The sequence below is a fragment of the Suricata suricatta genome, chromosome 14, assembly GCF_006229205.1.
Source record: "Suricata suricatta isolate VVHF042 chromosome 14, meerkat_22Aug2017_6uvM2_HiC, whole genome shotgun sequence".
Lineage (NCBI taxonomy): Eukaryota > Metazoa > Chordata > Mammalia > Carnivora > Herpestidae > Suricata > Suricata suricatta.
In genome coordinates this window covers 26518844-26543369 of record NC_043713.1, presented here as the reverse complement: position 1 = coordinate 26543369, position 24526 = coordinate 26518844, and the positions used below count along the sequence as shown (strand labels likewise).

At 50.2% G+C, this 24526-nt stretch overlaps 1 protein-coding gene across 2 annotated transcripts in view; it reads right to left on the bottom strand.

Moving 5' to 3' along the window:
• Positions 1 to 24526, bottom strand: part of LOC115278315 (lipoxygenase homology domain-containing protein 1) — a 69608-nt gene that overhangs the window by 43135 nt on the left and 1947 nt on the right. The window contains exons 2-9 of one of the 2 annotated variants that reach the window (XM_029922757.1): positions 23910 to 24043; positions 15669 to 15838; positions 14656 to 14760; positions 12059 to 12187; positions 10767 to 10931; positions 6534 to 6715; positions 2221 to 2337; positions 1385 to 1547 (exon numbers count right to left, since the gene is read on the bottom strand). In XM_029922757.1, the coding sequence (XP_029778617.1) occupies positions 1385 to 1547; positions 2221 to 2337; positions 6534 to 6715; positions 10767 to 10931; positions 12059 to 12187; positions 14656 to 14760; positions 15669 to 15838; positions 23910 to 24043 (1165 nt within the window). The remainder of the gene's footprint in view (positions 1 to 1384; positions 1548 to 2220; positions 2338 to 6533; positions 6716 to 10766; positions 10932 to 12058; positions 12188 to 14655; positions 14761 to 15668; positions 15839 to 23909; positions 24044 to 24526) is intronic. The other variant, XM_029922758.1, reaches the window with a different exon arrangement.

The window sequence follows — 24526 nt, the reverse complement described above, 5'->3', positions numbered from 1 at the left end:
GGAATCTTGTCACAGTTTAGACACAACAATCGACTATCCTCCCCTTTGCGTTCTCTCCCCGTTCGCCTCCCGGCCGTGCACTCAGCCCTGTCCCACACCGAGGCAGGACCTTTGCTGGGCATCCTGGTCCCAGAGCGGGCTGCTGTGTCACCAGGGGCTGAGGATGGATGGCCCTCGTTCTCCCCTCCTCCACCCCCACTGCTCTTCCCAGGCCCTGGGGAATGGAGCACTGATTCAGCTTCTGGGTGCTGAGCAATGCAGTTGCGCAGTCAAATCGGCTATTTCTGGATCCTCCTCCCTCCCTCATCCCACCCAAGCCACACAGCTCTCGGTGGAAAGATGTTTCCCTAGAAACATCGCCAGGCACAGAGTGGGTTTGTGGCATGTTATTAATACAGAACAACCCAAGTGTGCCGCTGGGATAGCTTTCCAGGGCGTCCTCTGGGACCCAAGTAGAAAAGGGAATTTTCCTCCAGATTTAATAGCAAAGGGATTTGGGTAGGGAAAGGCACATTATGGAGACAACACTTGTTTTTATCTCTAACCGAGTGACAACTGAGATCAAAGGAAATGTTGGAGCTATTGCTGATTTACACTCCCGTTTCCATATGGGGCCGGGAATCTTGGATTTTAGTCCAGATTTTTTCCAAGAAGGAATGCAAGGCAACAAATGTGATTTGGGTCTCCAAGCCCTCGGGGCATCTCTGATCCGTGCCGACCGCCCCCATGGGGAGCCCGTGGTATTCTTTCATAGATCACCAGTGGCAGAAAGCCTGTTTTTGGCAAGTGAGTTTGATTTTTGATACGGTTAGAGGTTATTTAGGGCTGACTGAATAACCGGGGGACTACAGGACAATGGCATTGCTGGTCAAAAGAGAGATACGACTGTCTCCGTCATTCAGGAGGAATGCGTGCCTGTGCATGGGTGTGCTCACACACTCACACTCACACATGTGTGCACACACACACACACGCACACACACACGCACGCGCGCGAAGTCCAGGATGTGTCTTGATTCATACGCATCCTGTGAGAGCAGAGAGGACCAAGCCTTGCAGAGGACTAGCTGAATAAACCGGGAGGAGGGAGGACACAAGGATCAGGAGAATCCCAGCACAGAGCACACCTGGGATGCAGGGTCACAGTCAGGCCAGGGAAGGACCTGCAGTGAGCCAGCCGGGACCCTAGGAAGAGCCTCCTCCCATTTATCCGCTCTGTGAACTCGGGCAGGTTAGGCAACCTCTCTGGGCCTCCAGGGCCCTCTCTATGGGATGGAGGTGATAACAGACCCTGCCTCCTGGGGTACAAAGACTTGGCGTGGCCCAGGGCACGTGCCCTACAAGGAAGGGCTGCTGCCGCGCGTGAGCAGGGCGCCACACTTACTGTCCAGAGGTTCCTCCACTTCCTTGTACACCTGCCTCAAGGACCCGTCTCGCATGTATTTCTCAGTGAAGATGTCATAGGGAACCAGTTCACGAATGGTCTTCTTGTCATCCTCCGACGTGGCGAGCCATCGATCACAAGGGAACGTCAAGGTCTCCGTGCCCTCGGGTGAGGAGGCGAGAGGAAAATTAGCCTTTTGTGTGGAACCTTCTGACTTCAGTGGTTCGTCAGCATGTCAGCACTCATGGGGACCAAGGACAAGGGTCACGGAGCCCCGGGGATAATGCAAACACCACCAGGGGAGGCCAGCAGATCCAGTCTTAAAGACTTCAACAACACCCACATCAGGGGCTGGCTCTTGAAGGTGGGGTTCCCAGGGTCAGAACCCCAGCCCTCAGACTCAGATTCAGTAAGGGGAGGAGCTCTGTATTTTTAAATTGCTCTCATGTCACTCAACCACAGCCACAATTGAAACCTCCGTCCACGTGTAGAATTGTGTGGCTTCAGGATGTTTGCCAAGTTGTTCTGGTGAATTTCTTTCTGTGAGTTGACCTTGAGCAGGAGCAAGGGCATACTCGGTCCTCACTAGGAATGTGGCCCTGAGGGTGGAGTGTGGAGACAGGGCTGCCCAGACCCTCTTCCTTGACCCTTAAACCAGGTTCTAAAAGATTCTGCCCTGGACCTGAGCCGGTCCCTGCACTCTGAGTAAACTGGGTGAACTGTCTTCAGATTTTACCTCGACTTAATAGGGCTGCAGGTTCTTATCCGGAATCCACTTTAAATCTCCTCTGGAAAGGGGCAAAGGAAACAGCAGGGAAGATCAGCCAGAAACTCACATCTTTATCTGGGAGGAGCCTGCGGATGTCCACGTGGGAGCAGTGCCACCCAGGATTTACGCCTGTGTTGTCATGGCCAATCCGAATCTTCTCAATGATTTCCCCTACATCTTCTAACTGTGGAAAGGAGAAAGTACGTCAGATGATAGTTGAAAAGTTCAGGAAAGCAAAACTCAGTGACATCCTGTCTCCCCAGGGCATCCGCTCTTGAGTCCCTTTGAAATTCCAGGGCCACTTTCTCCCAGTATATCCCCGCAGTCCAGCTGAGCCAGCCCCCACTCTCCTCTCCACATGCCATGTTCAGGCTTCCCTTCCTCCCTCCCCACTTGAAATCAGCCTAGATTCCAGGACTCAGTTCCATCATCCTCTGGGAGGCTGTCCCCCTTTTCGTGGTGGAACCCATCTCTCTGTCTTCCATCACTACCATTGTGGCAGCTCATTTCCTGCTTGAGAACCAATTTGGGTATCAAGAGGAATTCTGATTCTGCCCATGTCCTCCCTATCTTGGAAGCCTGACCCTCTCCTTGGCCCCTAAGGGGCCCCCCATTCCTAGCCACCCCTCTTCTATATCCCTCAAATTCCAGTCCCTCAAACTTGATGTTCCTTGCCACAGGCCTTTTGCACAGGCTCTTCCTGCCCTTCAACTTTCCTTTTCTTTACCTAAACTTCAACCTCATCATTCAGGTCTCAGATTAAGGATCATTTCCCCAGGGAAGCCCTCCTGACCACCTCAATAAAGTCAGACTTTTTTTTATAAAAGGCTCTTATAGCACCCCATAGCACCCCTCTCCCCCGCACTTCTCACAGTCAGAAGTTTGTCTTCATTTTTGTAATCACCCTATAGCACCCCTCTCCCCTGTACTTCTCACAGTCAGAAGTTTGCCTTCATTTTTATAATATCCTCTTCTATACCACTGAAAGCCACAAGGGCAGGCACCGCACGTGTCTTTGCCCATCACTCTATCCCTAAAGCCTAGAATGAAGCCTGTGAACCCACGTACTCAGTATATATCGATGGAAAGGATGAAAGATGAGCCTTTCCTCATCTGAAAAGCAGGTGTGACAATGTCAGCCAGGTTCTGTCACATGCGATGTTGAACCTTAACCGTGATCATGTGGGTGGAAGTCTCACTAAAGGGAAAAACGATGCGTGCATGTCACAGGAGTGCCTGCAATTCAGGAGATGGCATCTCTTCTCTCTCCTGCCTGGAGCCTGAGGCACGAGGCGCCGGGGAGGGACTCTGGTCAGGAATGACTGACCCCTGCTCCTTCCACATCCCTTAAGGATGCAGCGAGGTGGCCAGACACAAGGCGAGGGGGATGTGCTGACTGGGGTGTCCTCGGAGCCCCTCTGTGGAGCTGGCCGCCTGGCCGGCACCGTCCAGGGCTCAGTGCTAGGAGACAGCGAGTCAGCTCTGGGGCAGGTGAGGGCCCCTGGTGAGGGAATGGCATCTGAATGACAGATTAAGTCAGTCCTCAAATTGCAAAGCCTCTGTAACCTCACGCGAAGGTGACTTCTGAATGAAACGGAACAGCTTCCGACCACTGCTTTCCATCTTCCCCGCACACCCACCCACAGCTGGTGGCCAAGGGCGGGCCCATCGGCACTGCTTGGGGGACCCACCACATTCCTGTCCTCACCCTCATTCTTCCCAGTTGTTGTGGCCATGGTGCTGCCACCTATCACGTGTATAAACTGAGGCAAGGCACTTGGCCTTCCAGGTCCCAACTTTCTTCTCTATAAAATGGGGGACAGTAATGTCTTAACTCAGCTGAAGGTAGAGGCGTGGGTGGGGCGACCCTCTGAGGTCACTTCTAGGTCTCAGATCACAGCCATCATTCTCTCAGCTGGACTCTCTTCTCAAGTGACCAGCACGGCATCACACTGCTGGAGACTGCGGGAGGTGACAGGGCGCTACCGTGGAGGTTGGTTCTCCCACCCTGCTGCGCAGGCCCCCACACCCCTCCAGCCGGCTCACCCTCACTTCACCTTGAGTGCTGCCCCTGTGAGCCCCAGAGGGGCATTCTCACCACTGAACAAAGATTGGTGACCTCGGGCTGACATTTGTCCTTTGGGCATTTTAACAAGGCGAGATGCAGAAGCTGTGGGGGAAATCCTTGGCCACAGAATGTGCACTTGAGGACACTGAGCTGTCAGATGCATTGGGCAGCGGATTCACTGCCCCTTCCTCTGTCATGGGGCCTCTTTTCCTCCTCCCCCGTCCCATCTCTGAGGTTGCAGATGCATGGACCTTGGCTTCAACGGTATTTCCGGAACCTTAATCATCCAGCCAGTCAGTCAGGGATGCTATGTCAAGGTGGCCGTCTTAGCCGTGACCCTCAGGGAGCGAGGAGGCCTTCAGGGGAATGTAAGCCATGGATGATGGGCCCCTGGGATAGACTCGGAATCAGAAGAAACCCTGGTATCCTCTCACGAGGTGGAAGAGCTAAGCAGAGAAGCTTCTGGAATTGAGCTGCTGGAGTCCACATCTTGGCTCTGCCCTTTGTTAACTGGGACACTCTGAACGAGTTTCTCACCCTCCCCATGCCATTTCAGCTGTAAAAAGAGAGCATCATATTAGCAACTCCTGCATGCCAGTGAGGACTCCATGAACTGATGCACACAAAGTGCTCAGAACGGGGCTGGTGCAAGGCAGGTGTGCTCAATAAATTCTAGGTATTACTGCTATTTTCTCAGCCACTCCCGGTGCCTTAGGACAAAGCCACTGAGAGAGGAAGTGGCTTGCTCATGATTTTGCCTCTGAGCCAGAGCCAGACCAAAACCCAAAGCTATGTGCTTATGACCTAGCACCCTACGTCCTACCTGAAGATCAGTCAGATAAAAGACACAGAAAGACAGAGACACAAAGCTTTTTCATGTGTTTCCAGACTCTCACATTCCCCCAGGAGCCAGATAGATTTGAAAAGAAGAAAGAAATAACACAGCAACAAATTACTGGCAAATTATAGCTGCCGTCAGTAAGCATTCCATTGATAAAATGCCACGGAAGTCACGCCAGGGTGTGATCACAGCCCCACCACTGACGGAGTCAGGCTTGGATGACTCAGTGCCGCCATCTTGGGGGGCTGAGCTGCCGCTCTGTGTGGATAGATGAATCGTCCTCGCATTTTCTTTGTTAAAGACTCCACCAAGGTGACGGCCATCCCACAAGTACTGACTGGTCCCAGAGAAGGTGGAGAGGGAGTGGGACATCCACCAGGGCAGACACTGGCCGGGGAAGGAGGAAGGGGCTCTGGACTTTGATTCCCATCAGAAGATAAGGGGCATTTCCTCGTGAGATGCCTAGCTCTTCTCCTTCAGGGCTATTCCCTCTAAGTCTTGCTTCAGCTGGTCCTCTATCTGTCATGTCACTCTCCTTCTGTCCCTCCTCCCAAAGCACATGTTGCATTTATCTCCAGCTCTGTCCCTTGGCCGTGATGTTCCCCTTGCTAGGGATGTCTCCCCTTCTTGTCCCTCCTTTGCATTCTCGATCAGTCCCGCATTTGCCCTCATCACATGGGCTGGCATCCTGCAGGGGCTAAGAGCGCATATTCTGAGCCAGTACTCCTGGGTTTGAATCCTGCTTCCAGTACACGTTAGCTGTGTGAAGTTATGGAAGCTACTCCACTCACTGTATCTCAGTTTCCCCATCTTTACATAGGGATAATAACAGCACAGGGCTATGGGAGATCACAGAGATAAAGCCCTATGGCAGTGCTCTCTTACTCACAGGATCAGTTATTCTCTCTTGTTGGCCTTGTGTGGAGGTCTAGGGTTCTCCAGCTGGATGGCAAGTCCCTTGTAGGCAGAGTCTGGGCCTCCCCTGGCCCTCCCTCTCCCCCTAAAACCTAGCAACCCAGCAGAGAGCACAGGGGAGATGCTGAGCTGAAGTGCACAGGATGCCAAGGTGCTGTGACCGATGCCTACAGAAGACAGGGAACAAGCAATCCCCAGGACAGAAGGGCAGCTGGGAAACATTTGGAGTGTCCGGAAGCCAAGCTCTCTCCCTGGATACATGTGTTAAGGCTAGCACCAGAAGTGGCCCCAGTGGAACTGGGGTTCTGCCTCTATTTCCCCAAGCCCTGTCCACTCACTGTTGCCCGAGAGCCTGACATTAGTCCCGGTGAGGCAGGTGAAGTGCCCATCCTTCTGGTTATTCAAATGTGCTGAGTGAGGCCCAGCGAGGCTGGGTGAACTGCCTGGCCTCCTCACCACCAGTAGCCGAGCAGGGTGCCTCTGCTCCCTCTTCTGGTGCCCCCCTACCCCCGCCTCCTAGTCCCAGCCCTCACAGCAGCCCACGGAGCCCAGGCACCTCCATAATGAAGCGGGAGGCCGACTTCCTCTCAAAGAACAGCTTCTGCTCCCTCTTGTTGGTGCACAGGTACTTCTGCTGGGTGCACACAGCATCGCAGCCATAGATGACAATGAAGATGTTGGAGTCTGTCCCGGCGGCAAAGACGTCGCTGGTGTAGAGGATGATCTCATAAGGGACAACTGAGGATGGTGGACAGAGGGTGAAGTCAGAGGGGAGGCGAGAACAGAAAACAAATGTGGGCAACATCAAGTTCTTCGTCGGCACCATGGCCCCAGTCCCCGTCACCAGGAGCTACTTCCCAGGGACCTGGACCTCTGTGTGGTTGCTTAGCAACCACAGGTGCACGGGGAGAGGGGAGGCAGTGTCCTGTCACGCCTAGTGCCCACAGACAGCCCTTGTCACCTCAGACCTCTCACATCACAGAGCTGGTACAGCAGTTTGGCTGAAAGCACAGACTCTAACCTGACCATCTGTGTGACCTGGGAAAGTCACTTAGGAGCCTCAGTTTGCTCTTCTGTAAAGTGTCCACCATGGTCCTTACTGATAGGCACTATAAACAGGAGGATTATATTTCAGGGGGCAATGGACCAATCAGATGAGCAGTCTACAGGGTGAGAATCCTTTCTCTTCTTGTTTTCACTTGCTCCATACTGGCTGGCACTCCTAACCCATACATGATGCCCCTGGGCCTTGCTGGGTTGGATGCAGGGTGTGTGTGTGCCTGTGTGTGTGTGTGTGTGTGTGTGTGTGTGTGTGTGTGTGACCCTGTGGACTCCTGAAAAGGGAGGTTGGCCTATCGGTGCTGTTGGCAAGCATCTTCCGGATGAGCACCCGCCAGCACGGGTAGAGACCAGCATTGCCCAGTGTGTGGGCCACAGACCCTTCACCTCAGAAACTCTTTGGGGTGCTTTATTCAACACCCAGATTCCCAACCTTTCTTCAGATTCCCTATGGGATGGGTCTAATGATCTAAATATTTAAGTCAGACTTTATACTGAAGTTTGATACCTATCTTTCTCAAGCTGTTCCAAAAGATAGAAATGGATGGAAAACCTTCGGACTCATTCTCTGCAGCAAACCAGACAGACTCCACAAAAAGGGAGAATTACAGGCCAATATCCCCAATGGACATGGATGAGACCAGTAGTTTAAAAGTATGTTGCTAACTACAGATTGAGATCCAATAGCAGGTTATAGGATCAATTTAGTGGGTAGTCACCGCTATTTAAAAATATATATATATATGGAATTGAATAGAACTGAATAAAAAATATCACTGGACATCACACAATGAGGCTAAGTATTTTTGCGACACTTATTTGTCTCATATGTATATAAATGTACATATACTTACTCTAAGTCACACTAATTAAAAAAATACTGAAAACCCAGAGAAACAGTTTAAGTGGAAATTTACCCTATCCTGTGGTCTTGACCTCAAAAGGAATCACATTAAAAGTCACCTTCTCACAGGTGGCCCCAACCTTCTCCAAATTTGCTCCAAAGCCATTTACTCTGTTGTAGAACTGGAATGCTTGTATTAGCGGGAACTGCTGTTTGCGGAGTACTTGCCAGAGGCCAGACTCTGTACCAGGCATTCTACCTTCCTCATCCCCTATAGCCTTGACAATGATCTCTGGAGGAGACATCGTTGTACTTTACTTTATAGATGAGAAAAACAAGGCTCAGATTGGTAAGGTAACCTGACCCAGATCATAGGGCTGGTCAGCGGTGGAAGTCCAGTGTGAGCCCAGGCTTGTCTGACCCTAAATCCTGTGTGGTCCACCTCTAAGGATACTGTTGTCATGAAGTGGAGGTGAGTACTGCTCCCTACCTACAAGTCACAGGGCCCACGGCCTATGGGGGTGATCGCCATTCCCGCAATGGCCTGAACAGGGCACTCACCAAGGTTAAGGGAAATGGCATCAGCAATAATGGAGGCAACTTCCTCTGAGTCCTCTTGGGTGTCTCCCTGGTCTAAGGCCCAGGAGGCGTTGAGCAGAGAAGACTGCAAGGGACTTGAGCTTTCCTGAGACTGTCTGGCAGCAGGAAATGCCCTAAAAATTTCTGGGCAGAAACAGCCCACCCTTCAGCCCTCATCCTTAGGCCTGGGCTCAGATTTGCTTCCTGATTTCCAGTTCTGCCTCTGGATTAAGGAGCTGTGTGTCCTTGGGCAAATGGATGTACATCTCTGGGCCCTTTTCTTTGTCTGTAAAATGAGAGGGTTTAACACAGAATCTGTGGTTTTCAGATTGTTTAACTGAATTTAAGTTTCAGTAGAAAATTTTTGTGGAGTTCTTAAAAATACATTCAGGAAAAGGGGCACCTGGGTGGTCAGTTGGTTAAGTGTCCAACTTCAGCTCAGGTCATGATCTCACAGCTCATGAGTTCGAGCCCTGCATTGGGCTCTGTGCTGACAAGCTCAACACTGAAGCCTGCTTCGGACTCTGTGTCTTCCTCTCTCCCTGTCCCTCCCCCTCTCAGGCTCTTTATTTCTCAAAAACTAAACATTAAAAAAAATTTTAAATACATTTGGGAAAAATGCTCTGAAAAAAACTTGACTTTTTAAAAGATGAAGAGCAGCTCTGGATGGCATGAATTGGGAGCTGTTCCCTCTCATCCTTTCCCCTCCTGCAGCAGCTGCCCTGAGACACCCCCTTAGATACTAGCAATCCCTGGAACACAGGCTTAAGGCTAAGCCCCCAGCCTTAACGCGGCATGACTGACATTCAGGGCTCCAGGCTGTGTGGAGCCTGTGAGTTCAGATGGTCACAACGGTCCCCTTGCTAACTGCCACATCTCTACTGTGTGGGCAGCACATTTCAGTCGGCCCGGAAGCTTGCTGTATACCTTGCTGCATCCTGGTTTCACACGTACTGGGCCACCTTGATGAACTGCCGGATCTAGTTCTAAGCCTTCTAGGCCCCGAGAATGACAACTGGCCGCCACCCCCAGGACTGCAGCTCCTCAGCCCTGGGAGCGCCCTGGCTTTGTGCCCTTGAGACCTTTCCCAAACAAGGAAATAGGTTCTGAGCCGCGGACCTTCCTCTGTGCACCTACTTGGGGAGAAGGGCACTTTGAGGTTGCTCTCCAGTCAAAAAGGCAAGCCTCTCTTGTGCTGTGTGTGTGCGTGTGCACGTGTGTGTGTGTGTGTGTGTGTGTGTGTGTGTGTGTGTGTGTGTGAGAATGTGAGTCTAAGGCAAGGGCAAATGGGCTTGCTTTAGTACCAGGCTAGAGCTGAATATATTCAAGGTCAGGCCATACAAATTCAGGCCTGTCGTAGGGCACAGAAGGGAGAAAGAGCTACTTCTGTCTTGAAGTGTCTCACCCAGTATGCTGCCCGCTCTGTGTACGTCTGTCAGGTCAGTGTGTCTGTCCTGGCCTGCAGACGGCTCCTGGGGGCAGTGTCTACAGCCAGGGTTTGCTTTGTATACCTAGAGATTTTACTAGAGGGAAATGTCACTTTGTTTCAGCCTTTGGACTGGAAAATATCTTGATGGATTAGGTCTTTTCCAGTTTAATTGCTTTAGGCAAAAAAAAAAAAATCATCACTGATTCATCCCATGTAATTATGAGCTGTTTGGTGGAAATCTTTTGGCACAGCTAATTATTTGGTTAGGAAAAAAAGTATATTCCCTGGGTTTGGTTCTGATTAACAGATTTTTATAGTTTGGTTGATTTCCATTTGATTCTCAGTACCTGGTATGTACCTACGTGTAAACAAACATTTAATATATACTTTCTGATGATGCTGGAAAGGAAGTGTCAACACTTCACCAAATTGTTCCCTTTCCTCCCCTCCGTCACTGGTGAAAGGAACTACATTTATCACCTTTTCAAGTTCTCCACCCCCCAGTCAGGATAAAATCTTATAGCGGTGACTTCCTGGTCACGTTACGGACTGAACACCGGTGATGGGGCCCATATGATGTCTCACAGTTAGACTTTTGTCTTTCTTCCCTTTCGGGTCTTATGACCATTATGCATTATTATCTCTATTTTGCAGACGAGGAAACAGCCCCAGAGAGGTCAGGCTCTCTGCCTGTTGTCACCAGCCGGTTTGGGCCCCTGGATCCAGGGCACTGCCCACAGCCCACACAAGGCCCAGGGAACTGGGGAGAGGAGGTACGCCTGGCCTGGGGGCAGGGCTGGAGGAGAGGTTGGGCCCAAGAAGGGTAGTGGGTGACGGGGCCCGGGAGGAGGGCCAGCCTTGCCGTGCACGGTTCCTACACGGCGTGTACAGCCTCGTCTGAAGCTCCGCGTGGAAGAGGTCCCTGATGATGGCGCCGTCATCTTCATTCTTGGCCAGCCAGCGGCCACAGGGGAACGTCATGCACTTGCCAAGAGACGGGGCGTCCACCTCTACCCAGTCCACAAACCAGCCTGGAGCCTTGCCTGAAGGGAAGGAGACACAGAGCTCTACAGACGGTTTACTCTGGGCAGCCTCAGTGACTCCCACCGTGCTTCCCGGCCCCATGGCTGACGTCTACCGCTGCACAGTGTCCATGCTGTTCCTTGCCCTGAGAGTACTGCTAAGTGACTCCTGCTCAGATGCGTGCCCGGCTGAAGCAGGGTCACACTCCCGGCTGCCGTCAGGGATGTGAACAAGAGCAAAGGAGCCTGCGGAAGAGGGGACAGGAGGTGACAGCAAGCACACCATCCAGGGTGGAAGGCACTATAAATAGGGAGCTCGGAGATGCCAGAGAGAGCTCATGTTCATGGGTATTTCATCGTTTCAACCCAGCGACGAGGATGACACTCTGAGCTCTCTGGCCTTTGTCTTGGAGGATTTCAGGAGGGTCTTTCCTGCCAGTTTGTGGTGCATGAAGAGAAGGCAAGTCTGTGAAGGATGGAAGGTCTTCCCTGGAAAAATGAGTGATCAGGTTTAAGGAAGGATGTGGGGGCCGAGCAGAGAACCTGTTTGTTCATCCCAGGGGTTAGGAGGTGGGCCTCCTTCCCTAACCTTAAAATACTGAAAGACCAAGAACACAAGTCCTATTTTATTAAGCGAGAACAAACCTTGTCTGGCTGGAGTGCCAGTGGGGTTCTGGGAAGAACTGACTAGATCCATGGTTCTCAAAGTGGAGTCCTCAGACCAGCAGCCTCATGTGTGAGAAACAGAAATGCTCAGGCCCCACCCCAGACCTACTGAATCACCGCCTGTGTGGATGGGGCCCAGAAATCTATGTTTAACCTCCCCCCCACTCCCTGAGGTGGTCCTGTTGTTCTCTCAAGTCATAGAACCACTGAGCTAGACTGGGGATTCTCAAATGTGGCTGCACATGAAACTACTGAGGGCAGAGGTTTGGGGAAATCCCTGATGTCCGGGCTCCCGCCCAGGCCAACGAGACTGGAATCTTCTGCATGCAGCTAGGGCTCCACTGGGTTGAAGGTGTTTGAGGAAACTCATCATGGAAGGCAGATGAAATTCAAGTGTCCTGCTTGTTCTTTGCCAGACCCACAGGGACCTGTCTGTGGTCCTTACATTCTTAGCAGAAAACAGAGGGGGAAGGAAGACAGACCTGTGTTGTCATGGCCAATCCTGACTTTCCACAGATCTCCCAGGTCCAGCGTCTCCACGGTGAAGATTTCGATGCTGTCCCTCTCAAACTTGTCGCTGTTGGTCTTGGAGGATTTCAGGAGGGTCATTCCTGCCAACCAAATGGCCCCCACGTGACTGGCTGGACCTGAGACCCTTCTAAACCAGTCTGACTACTCCTTTTAGTCTTTCCTCATCAGGACCAGATTTTTCTAACTCTCATAAAATTTACAGCATACAATTACTATCCAGCAGGCACCTTTGCACATTTAGCAGCTTTTGGGGTGTATGTGTGTCCTTTTATTGAGCTTTGTAATTAGCCTTCAAGGTGTGTATTTTTATTTACAGTTTGTATCTAAAGAAAAGGAGACACACCAAGAGGGGAAGTCTCTTATTCAAGACCATCCAGGAGAAAGTGGTGGGGCTCCAAGTCAGTGTTGACTCTGCTTCTACATCCATCACTTTCTCCATGTGGGGAGAAAGCCAGGGACAAAACGACCCTCCCCATGCTCCCTGGGGTCTCAGGGGTACCCTTGAACAGAAGGAGAAAGCTGGCAGGAGTCATAGAGAAAAGACCAGTTACTGTTTGGACTGGAAGGTCCTTTGTTATGGTTTTGAAAGGTAAACAGAGTGCTGCCTCCAGGAAGAGTACAGGAAATGGCAAAAAACAGTTTCAGAAAGGCCTGGAGGAAGAATGACCACAGGATCAGGTACCATTGCCTCAGGAGAGGACGCTGAAGGGAAGAGGCTTCCAAACACTTCTAAGGTGGTAGACACAGGAATGAAGACAGAAGAGCGGACCGGGGCTCTCTGTCCCCTGGTGTACAGTAGGGCTGACTTACATTTAGGGAGACTCTCTAAAGGAGCCAGTGTTTACTATCCAGGTAGACAAGTCATGTCACATGGATATTTTTAAGAAAAAGGGAAATGCCTTCCTGCAATAATGCTAGTTGCATGCAATCTGTCAAGAGTGTGCGGCATGCAAGAACACACGACAGGGAAAGGTCTCCTCAAAAAGTAGCTGAGAAAACTGGAAATCTACATGTAAAAGAATTAATGTGGACCCTTATCGTGCATCCTTCACAAAACTCAACTCATTTTTCTAACTCTGATTTAAACATAAGACCTGAGACTGTAGAACCCCTAGAAGAAAACATAGGGGGAAAGTTTGTGGCACTGGTCTTGATAATGATTTCATGGATATGACACCAAAAGCACAGGCAACAAAAAACTAAAATAAACAAGTGAAGGGGGCGCCTGGTGGCTCAGTCGGGTAAGCGTCTGACTTCGGCTCAGGTCATGATCTCAGAGTTCATGGGTTTGAGCCCCGTGTCCAGCTCTGTGCTGACAGCTTGGAGCCTGGAACCTGCTTTGGATTCTGTGTCTCCCTCTCTCCGCCCCTCCCCTGCTCTCTCTCTCTCTTTCTCTCTCAAAAAACAAAATTTTAAAATTAAAAAAAAGAAGTAGGATTGCATCAAACTAAAAGTTTCTGCACAGTAAGGGAAACAACAGAATGAAAAGGCAACCTACAGAATGGGAAAGAATATTTGCAAATCATGTATCTGATAAGGGGTTCATTACCACAGTATCCTACAACTCAATAATAAAAAGCTAATAACCCAATTAAAAATGGGCTAAGGACTTAAATAGACACTTCTCCAAGGAAGACATACAATGGTCAACAGTATATGGACAAAATGTTCATTGTCATTAAGCATCAGGGAAATGCAACTCATAATCACAGCTAGATCTCACCACACACCTGTAAGGGTGGCTGCCATCAAAAATGAAAAAACAACTGCTGCTGAGGATCTGGAGAAATCAGAACCCAACTGGCAGGACCACACAATGGTGTAGTTTCTATGGAAAATAGCAAGAAAGTTCCTCAAACAATTAAAAATAGAACTACCATATGACCCAGCAATCCCACTTCTGGGTACATATCCAAAAGACATCATCAACCCCTCCTGCTTCACTGCAGCACTATTCACAATAGCCGATATCCATTAACTGATGAGCAGAGAGAAAAAGTGTGATACGTATGCATACAATGCAACACTCTTTGGCCTTAAAAAAGAAGGAAGTTCTCCAGTCTGCAACAATGTGGATGGTCCGCATGTGGATGGTTCTTGGGGACGTTACACTGAGCAAAATAAGCCAGACACAGAAGGGCAGATATAGCATGATTCGACTTTACGAAGTATCCAAAATAGTCAAATTCATAAAATCAAAGGCTGGGATGGTGGTTCCCAGGAGCTGGGGAGGGAGGGGATAGGGAGTCATTAATCGTCAAGGATATTTTCCATTTAGTAAGATTAATGAACTCCAGAGGTCTGCTGTACAGTCAATACTTACAGGCAATGGAGATGCATTATACATTTCCAATTTGAGAGGACAGAGCATGTGTTAAGTGTTCTCCCACAATAAAATAAAGTAACACAATACAGAGGAATTCCTAAATACTGTTTTTAAAGAGAGAAAAACAGAGGCATGACCAGGATTTCCTTGGGAAGTTCTGGTGAATCCTAATCTCCCCAGGGAGGAATGTGGACGGGCCTCAGCCCGGCACAGTGTCCTTACCGGTATTGTCTTGTGTGCCAAAGAGAGTGATGAAGACATTGGCATCTGTGCCTGCGTTCTTCTTGTCCCCGGTCTTTACGGTCACTGAGAATGTGGTGGATTTGTCTGCCGGGAGAGAAGTGTGGAGAAGTAAGTGGTAGACTGCCCCTCCCATGGAGGGAAGAGGGCGCGGACATACTGAGTACATTTCTACATGCATGTTGGCCATTTCTAGGAATTGCTTTCCTTGTAGCAAGTGTTGTCCTGCAGTTGCCTGTAGTCTGGAAACTTCCTCAAGGCAGAGATGAGGTCTCCCCACCTCCATCTCACCCAGGAAGCTCTCAATTAAATTATAGGATGCTTAGGGGAGACGTGGGGTGACTGAGAGTCAGAGGCTCATCAGCCAGGAGCCTGGTCTGACTCATCCATGTTGGGAAGTTTTAGGGCTGTAAATTTCAAGGAAGGGAAGCATCCTAGAATTCTTGAAAGTTCATGTTTTCCCTTGACAAAAATGTACTGAGGGCTAATGATGTGCCTGGAGGGGAGAATACGAAACTAAATCAGAGCAGGAGTCACCCTATCCTATCCTATCCTATCCTATCCTACCCTACCTTACCCTACCCTACCCTACCCTACTCTACTCTACCCTACCCTACCACCCTACCCTACCCTACCCTACCCTACCCTATTCTACTCTATTCTATTCTATTCTATTCTATTCTATTCTATTCTATTCTATTCTATATTCCATTCTATTCCATTCCATCCAATCCTATCCTATCCAAATTCCATTCTATTCCATTCCACTCCATTCCTGACCATAACTCCATGCCTAGCCTGGGCATGTGGGAATATGTCTCCTCACTTCCTCATTCTTCACCTCCCTGCATGGAGGGACAAGGGCAGTACAGATATGCTGCCAGAGGAGGGGCTGCTCAGAACCCCCAGGGGAAGGGAACATGGAGCCTGAGGGTGGGGGAGAGGCAGAGGGAGAGGGAGGCTGGAGGGAAGAAACCAGCTGCAGTTCAGGAAACCTTTCTGCTCCAGGGCCAGGCTGTCCAGGGGGTGGCTGTCACCACCTCCCCCGCCCTCCTCATCCTCGCTCGGGGGCAGCACATAGGACTCATCCACTGGCAACAGCTCCCGGGACAGCTGGCCATCATCCTCCTCCACTGCCAGCCAGCGCTGGCATGGAAAGTAGTACCTGTGGGGAGGGGAACCGGGAGAGGTTAGGAACGTCTCTTTGGAAAGGTTTCATTACGAAGCAGTCCTGGGCTGCAAAACGAGAGGCCTTCAGGAGCCCCAACACGCCCCTATCTGCCATGTGCCTCCCTCTTACCCAGCCTGGGGGTCACCCCATGAGAGTCACTTGCTTGGAGCAGAAAGCAAACATGGGGACATGGTTTCAGACACTCTGTAAAAAATGGCTGTGTAACAGTTGCCTGGAGCATACTAAACCTTCACTTGGGGTCATTCCGGGGGTATCTAGAAGAAGAGCTTCCAGGGACTCTTCCAGCCTTTTCTAGAATTAATCTGATAGCCAAAGCTACTTTGGCAGAGAATATTGTACACAGCAGGTGTTCAATACCCAAGGGTTGAGTAAACGCATTTTAATGGAATGATACCCAATCATGCTTCCGGAAGATACAGAGAGTGTGGCTAAGGAACTGGCAAGTGGACAGCTGCCCCATCTACGGAAGGGAGGCCCATGTTAGAGTCCTCAGCATAGAGGCTGAGCGCAGCTGAAATGCAGATGCCTGGACAGAGGGAAGGGGGACCCAGGGATGATGGATGTAGCAGCATGAAGTTAATTAAAGACTCACTTCTGGACCATACTGGGTTTGAATCCTGGCTCTGCCACTTATAGTTCTGTGACCTTGAGTAAGTTTCTTTACCTCTCTGTGTTAGAGTTGCCAGATTTAGCCAACAGAATTGCAGGGCTCCTAGTTAAATTTGAATTTTCAATAAGCAATGAGTAATGTTTTAGCATAAGTATATCCTATTCAATATTTGGGACATGCTTATACTAAAACATTATTCACTGCTTCTCTGGAATTCAAATTTAACTGGCCATTCTGTATTTTACCTGGCAACCCTACTCTGTGCTTTAGTTGCCATTCTGTGAAACGAAGATCAGATTATTTATGTCAAACTTGTTACGAGGGTTACGTGGGTTAAACATTTTATAGTTCTGATAAAAATACCTGGTTCTTGGTTAGAATTTACTAATACTATTGCTGTTGTTACTCTTATTATTGTATTTCCCTTTGTGTCTCCTCTGCCCATGCCTGGGATCTCTGGAGCTTCTGTGCCAGACAGCTCGCCTTGGGGCACCAAGATCCTTGAACAACTCAGAGGGTTGGTATATGCAGCCCATGTCTACACTGGGGCCATTCTACCCCATCTCCACCCCTTCCCACCAGCCTGGATGCTTAAGATACATTCAGGGACTGACTGGAGTCTGGAGGGGAGGAAGCAGTGTAGGCTGGGGGTCTCATCCCTGTCAGAGCCACACATTCCTCTATAGTCATTATTGCCTTTTGGTGCCAACCTGTTAGAGGAGCAGAACTTCAGCTCACAGGCTCCCACGGGGTGCAGAGGGGCAAGTCTGTGTTCATGGACATGGATTCAAGGGGTGGGAGGAGCTCAACCAAAGACAATATAGACTAAATTGCACTTAAATTAGGGTTTAAGTGAAAAATGTCTATTGTTCCACTTCCCAGTCTTTAAGTTATGAATGGGAAAGTTACATTTTTTTATTCAACCAATTAACTTATGAATAATAGGCTTTGGCTCTAAATTATGGCCAATTAAAGGAGCCAAAGAAATAAAGAAAGGACCAGGGTTGCGGCAGAGGTGGAGACAAGGAGAGTGGGAAGCTGGAGCAGAACAAGGACAGAGGGAGAGAGAGACACAAAGAGTGGGCAACTTATCCCGGGAGAGAGAAAAAAGTCAGCCAGACTGAAGGGGTAAGGCACAAGCCCTGCCCACACCAGCCGAGTGAGCGGGTGCCTACTCCAAGCAGAGGCTGGCTTTCCCCCCCGAGCGACCGCTCTGGGTCCCTGAGACCCCTGCACTGGGACATTAAAGCCCCTCCGCATGCCCAGAGTGGCAGCATCGTTTCCCATCTCTCTTCTCAGAGCCATCTCCCTGGGCGGGCAGAACCAGAGCATGGGCTGGGACTGGCCTAAGCGCCAGGCCTTCAGCCTCTACCTCCGTGATGCCAACAAGCACCCACAGAAGGCTTAGCACAAGATTCCCCTCCCCCTCCCTCTTCCTCCCTCAGCAGTCAGTCCTGCTCAAGCGGGTCTCTGGGTTCCGGGGTGGAAATAGCCAGGATTCTGAGGAGGTAATGGAAAAGAGCAGTGGGTGGGTATACTGGCCAGGTGTGGCCATCACCCTGCTTAAACAAGGCCACTGGAAGGAAAGGGAGGGCTTGAGTGAGCAGGAGGTTAAACTGCTTATTGGAGCAAATCTTAAGTTTCACTCAAAAAGTGAGGGACGCCTGTGTGGCTCAGTTGGTTAAGCAGTTAAGTGTGTGACTTCAGCTCAGGTCATGATCTCATGGGTCATGAGTTCAAGCCCTGAGTTGGGCTCTGTGCTGACATCTGGGAGCCTGGAACCTGCTTCAGATTCTGTGTCTCTCTTTCTCTGCCTCTCCACTGCTCACGCTCTCTCTCTCCTTCAAAAATAAATAAACATTAAAAAAATTAAAAACTGAGAAGACAGCAAAGCGTAATGCTGTAAAATGTATGTCATTTGGTATGGACTTCCCCATTTTGTGCACAAGTGCTGGACCTCGTCAGGTATGAGTCAGCAGGTACTGGTGGGGTGGCATGGCCACAAGAGCATGGGAACTCAGGAATTCAGGGTTTGTGTCCCTACTCTTCCCCTAGAAAGCTTTGTGGCCCCTGGGCCCTGGGTTCCACCACCATGAAGCCTGGATAAAATCATCTGTGGGGTCTTTTGTGTCTCGACATTCCAAGGTCCCTGAAAGAGTGAGGGGTTCTGGAGAACATCTTGTCACATGAAACTCAAGGGAAAAAGTCCAAGAAGTTTTTTGTTCAACTCTTGCTAAGAAGCCCACCCAACAAACAGCATGTCTTTAATGAGGATCTTACGGGACTCTCAAGCTACCAATCAGCATGGGGATCATGTCTTGGGGCTGAAAATAGGTAGAGAAAGCAAAATATATCAGACTGAGTGTGGACAAAACTCAGGACACTAAATATATTCCTAAATTTTGTGGCATTTGTCTCTTCCTCTTTGAACTTGAGTGTATTAGAGTGTATTAAAGCAGCTAGTTAAATGATTAAAGGAGGAAGGAAGACATGACAGAGCCTCACTTAATCGACAAGTCAAGGCCTATAGAAAGGGGCGAGGAAGTAGCAGAGCTGATGAGTCAAGGACTTAACGAAGATGTGCTAGTTCAAGACAATGTACTCCCCCCTCCCCCAAATCTCAATATTTCTGTCATGTGTTCCGAAATCCAAACTTCAGATGTCCCTGGCTTTGGATGTTAGAAGGACTTTACATTTTTAGGTCCTTGCTAATATGATTAGAATCTCTTGCTTGTTGCTGTGTCCACAGACCCTGGCATACATCGGCAGCCGTATCAACAGTACTGAAAGGCACTATCTCCTGGCCAAGTGAAAGGTTCTTATTCCCTCCTTCATATTCCTGCCATAACTCTAAATGTCTTAATCAGCCATCTTCTTTTCCTTGAAGATGCAGTTTCTTTTTTTCCCAACATTCCCCTTAGAATGTGCTACTGAAAGCCAACCCGAGGCTCCAGGAATTATCTGAGCAGAGGAGAGGAGACGGGACCAGACTCTCCCCATTCCAAATATGGCTACCAATACAAAAGTCAATCTGACACTTTTTTAAACTATTTTTTTTTTCAGAATGGCCAAGGCAAGAGGAGGTGGGAGGAGGCCAGAGATAAATTTTCCCAGCTTCACCATCTTCTCCTAGCCCAAAGGACCAGAGAGGTCCTTTCAATAAGGGAATGTGAACCTGTGTGTGAAGCCCTGATCCACCCACGGGAGACCCCAGATCCCAGGACAACCCACTCAAAGCCACCCATGGCTGCCAACCACCATTCAGAAGCCTTTTCTGAATCATCTTGAGGGCCTCCGGCCAGCTTGGGACTCCTACAAAAGACCTCGACCACTTCCAACTAGGCTAGACGAGATGAGAAAGAGTACTCTCCTTTTTTGGCAATTTGCATCGCAGATCAATCCATGGCTGCCCTCTCCCCATCCCTTCCTCCAGTTGTTTCCAGTTAGGCTCAGCTGCTCTCCAGAACTGGCAGTCCAGAACTGGCAGTCTTGGAAGCCAAAGGGACTGGGCATGGCCCTGCTAACACCCTGCTGAGCACTAGCCTGGTCAGGACATCAGAGCCCTGGGCCACTCTGCACCCTGCTTGGGTGACTTCAGTGTGGTGGCAGGGGCTCTGGAGATCACATCCTCTCTAATCTCTCTGCCCATGCCAACATCTCCCATGAGTGCCTCCCTGCTCCTTCTGTCTTCCTGCCTCGGTCCCAGAAGGCTCTCTGGGAGGGGCACCTCGGTGGCTCAGTTGGTTAAGCTTCCGACTTCAGCTCAGGTCTTGATCTTGCAGTTCACAGTTTGAGCCCCGTGTCAGGCCCTATGCTGACAGCTCAGATCTTGGAGCCTGCTTCAGATTCTGTGTCTCCCTCTCTCTCTGCTCTCTCTCAAAATAAAAAAATATTTTAAAAAATATAAAAAGAAGGCTCTCTGGGAAAGCTGGCCAGCTAGGGACCTCTGGCTGTGGAGCAGCACCCCTGCCCCCTGGCCTCCCTTCCCAAAGTTCTTGTCCTGTGTCCCCCCCTGCATGAGACGGAAACGATTATACACCACCTGCCATTTTTGCCCCTCAGCTCCCACATCACACAGTTTAGCCGCTTTAGTGCCCTTTGTTCCAAGCATCAAACATCATGGTTTGTTAAGACCCACCTGAAATGCCACCGTGGACAGAGGAGCACCCTGACAGCCCCCTCGTCCCCCAGCCCCCTCGCCCCCACAGCATTTGGGGCACCACCCTGAGACAGCAGCCACCTCGCTCTGCCTTCCCTGCTGCCCCAGGAGCTCCTTTATAATCCCACTCATGCCTGTTCCTTCCTAGCTATGTAGCCACTTTTAGATGCCAACTGACTGGATTCTTACTGCCACGGTGCTCCTTTCGCTGGGTGCCAGGCACAGCTCCGGCCTGTACGCGGGTTATCACAAGGCTGTGAGTGAGTTTTATCATGCCTGTTTCATGGATGGAAGAACTGAGGCTCAGAGGGCTTAAGTAACTTTCCCGAGGTCACACAAGTCAAGAAAGGAAGAGACAGGAAATGAACCTAAAACATCTGCCTCTTAGACCATCACAGTTTCCTGCTTTTCAGGCGGAGAGTCAGAACCAGCCATGTGACCCTCGGCACTTAGCGTGGCATGTGTTTGCTGAATGAATGAATGAGTCAATACAGCAAACACGACTTGTATTCATTAGTTGATGTAGTAAGTATTTATGGTAAGCCTGTGGTGTGCCAGGCCCTCCTCTAGGTGCCGGGGAGGACACAGTGGGGAACAAGACCAGTGAAATCGTTACCGTAGGTGGGGACCTTATGTTCCATTGTGGGGAGAGGAACAGTGATGAAATACTGCAGCTGATCGTAGGTCAAATGATACGTGAGGTGGAGAAAAAGAAATAGAAGAAGAGAAATAAAAGGTCCAGGGTGGGAAGTGGGGCCTTGCTGTGCAGACGACAGCAGAGCAGAGACCTTACCTAGAGAAAGCATGAGTAAGCCATTAGGGGAAGGAGGACCAGGGAGAAGGGACAGCACATGCAAAGGCCCTTTGCCGCTGGGTTCAAGGAACAGCAAGGAACAAGAAGTAAGCAGGAAGAAGGAGACCAGGACCAAGAGTTAAGGGTGGGGGCAGGCCCCTGGAAGGGCTCTGGCTTTTAACTGGGAGGGAATGGGAGCTCTGCAGGTTGCTGAGCAGGGGAGGAACTCACCCCCGAGGGCTGGAGCACCACAGACACAGGAGGGGCCAGGGTGCAGCAGAGGGACCAGGGCTGGGGAAGATGGCGAGAGGGATTCTGACCCACACCAGCAAGACAGGACGATGAGGGAGGGGGAGTAGATGAGGGAGCCAGGAGTGGAGGAGGGAAGGGAAAGAAAGAGGGAGGGAAGAAGGGGGACAAGTAATGAGAAGGTACCATTCACAAGAGATAAAAACACAAAATATTTGGCCACAAACGTAGTAAGCTTGTAGAAAATTGTAAAGCATCACTGGGATACCAGAAGGAATGATGGATGAATGGAAATGTGTGCCTGGGGCAGCACTTAATACTCTAAATATACAATCCTCCACACGTCCGATCAGTGGCATAACCTTCCACATTCCAACAGGATTTTTTTTTCAAATCACTTAATATCTTGATTTGAGAAGGTAAGAAAAGCTAATATTTTGAAAGAATAATGAAAGAGGACAGGTACTGACAGATATTAAAACAGATCATAAGACTACAATAATTTAAAAAGTTTTGGGGTGGCCCAGGAATGGACATCCGATCAATGGAACAGAGTTAACTGACCCTCATGGGGCTGCAAGGGGAAGCAGGGATGTTTGGCTTGTTCCTGTCCTTCTGATTTTGCCAGTACTTTATCCTTTTCAAGCTGAAATGCCTTAGATTTGGAGAACATCTTGAGAAGTAAGTTGGGCTGACCTCACTAAGCCCATTTATCAGAAGAGTGAATGAAAGCCCACAGGCACGGAGCACCTCGTTCAGGGTGACCTGGAAGGTTTCTGGGAGAGGACCTACCACAGTTCAGGTCCCTGGTTCCCAACCATAGGGTTGTCCCGCTTGCCCTTCTGTGCCGTCACAATGACCACATGGAAAGCCATGACACCAGGTCACATGTGAGGTGTGCTTTGGTGTCCTCATCTGAGGCAGTCTCTTGGTCTGGTGGGGCAGGGTGGAGGTGGGAGACGGGGGGAGCCTCCTCACCCCCTGCCCTGCACAGAGACTAGCCCAAGAGACACCAGATCATAGACCAAGAGGTTAAGTCAACACTTTTGTTTATTGGGTGCCCACTACATTCCAGGCACCGGCAGGCATGCTGCAGCCCTACAACACGCTCAGGATCATCCCCACCTTCCTCTCTGCCTCCCTCTGCACCTCCCTACCACCCCTCCAGCTTTTGTTCATGTCTATTGCTCCATGGCTCCTTTTGCTCAAGAGGCAATGGGGCCTAATGGTGGAGACACACCAGATTCATCGTTGATGGTCTAGAGTTCTGTCTTGGCCCTGGCATGAATTGGCTCTGGGGGAGTGGCCTCACTGCCTTGGGGCATGGTTCCTTCACCTGTCAGGAGCACAATATGCCCTCCCAACCTAGCCCCTGGTGGTAGCTGGGAATCTGGGGTAGGGGCCAGCAAATGAAGGCCTGCAGGCCATCCCATAACCTAAGCATGAATTTTACATTTTAAGTTTATTTATTTGAGAGATGGAGGGAGAGAGAGGGAATCTCAAGGAGGCTCCACGCTGTCAGCACAGAGCCTATTGGGGAGCACAAACTCCTAAACCTCGAGATCACGACCTGAGCCAAAACCAAGAGTTGGACGCTTAACCAACTAAGCCACATAGGTGCCCCTGAATTTTACATTTTTAAATGGTTGGGAAAAAAAAATCTAAGGAAGAGTATTATTTGAGACATGTGAAAATGGCATGAAATTCAAGTTTCAGTGTTCATGAATAAAGTTTTATTGGAACACAGCCACATCCACCAAGTATCACCTGTGGCTGCTTCGCTGCTGCAAAGGCAAGTAGATAAACTATGACAGAGACCAACTGGCCCCAAAGCCTAAAATATTTACTATCTAGACTTTAGAGAAAAAGCCTGCTTACCCCTGGTCTAGAACATTAACACTCGGTACTGGAAGCCAATTCATTTGTGGAGAGACTGATGAGTGACTAAGTCTAGGCATGGAGACTAGGCCAGGGTCCTGCAGGGACAGGAAACCTGACCTTCTGAACTGATGGATCTTAAGAACTAGACTGGAGGTCTTACCAGACCATAACCTGATGGGGCAGGAACTCCAGGGGGCTGCCCAGTGAAAGGGGAGAGAGAGAGGCAGTGCCCAGCCAGCCAGCCACAAGAACCAAACTAACATACAGCCACCCCACCCCCACCCCATACAGCCCTCTTTCCAGGACTGTGAAGCAGGCTGCGCCTTCCCTCCCTCCCCTCAGCCCCACTCACGTGATCTCGTTGTTCATGTCGGTGATGTCTACTCTGTCCAGGAACCAGCCTGGTCTGTTGCCTGAGTTGTCGTGGCGAATCCGAATCTTGGTCAGGGCGCCCAGGTCAATAGCATAGACGGTGAAGGTATCTGTCTGGGAAGGGCCCAGGAAGCAATCAGAGGGGTAGCAGCCCCCGAGACATGGTGCCCCCCAGCCCCCAACACGTCTTGCCATCGGCCTCACCCTCAGCACCAGGGGCAGCCTGGGGCCGGCAGTGAGACCACAACCATCGAGGGAGAGGGATGTGGAAACTGCAGCCTGCTGACTGGTGTGTGGTCTGCACACCTGTATTTTAAATTTGTGTGTGTGTGTGTGTGTGTTTATTTATTTTTGAGAGACAGAGAGAGACAGTGTGAGCAGGGGAGGATCAGAGAGAGAGACACACACAGAATCTGAAGTAGGCTCCAGGCTCTGAGCTAGCTGTCAGCACAGCACCTGACGCGGGGCTCAAACCCACGAACTGTGAGATCATGACCTGAGCTGAAGCCAGACGCTTCAGACGCTTAACTGACTGAGCCACTCAGGCGCCCCTGCACTGCTGTATTTTAACCTGCCCCCACCAGGGCTCTTCTCACT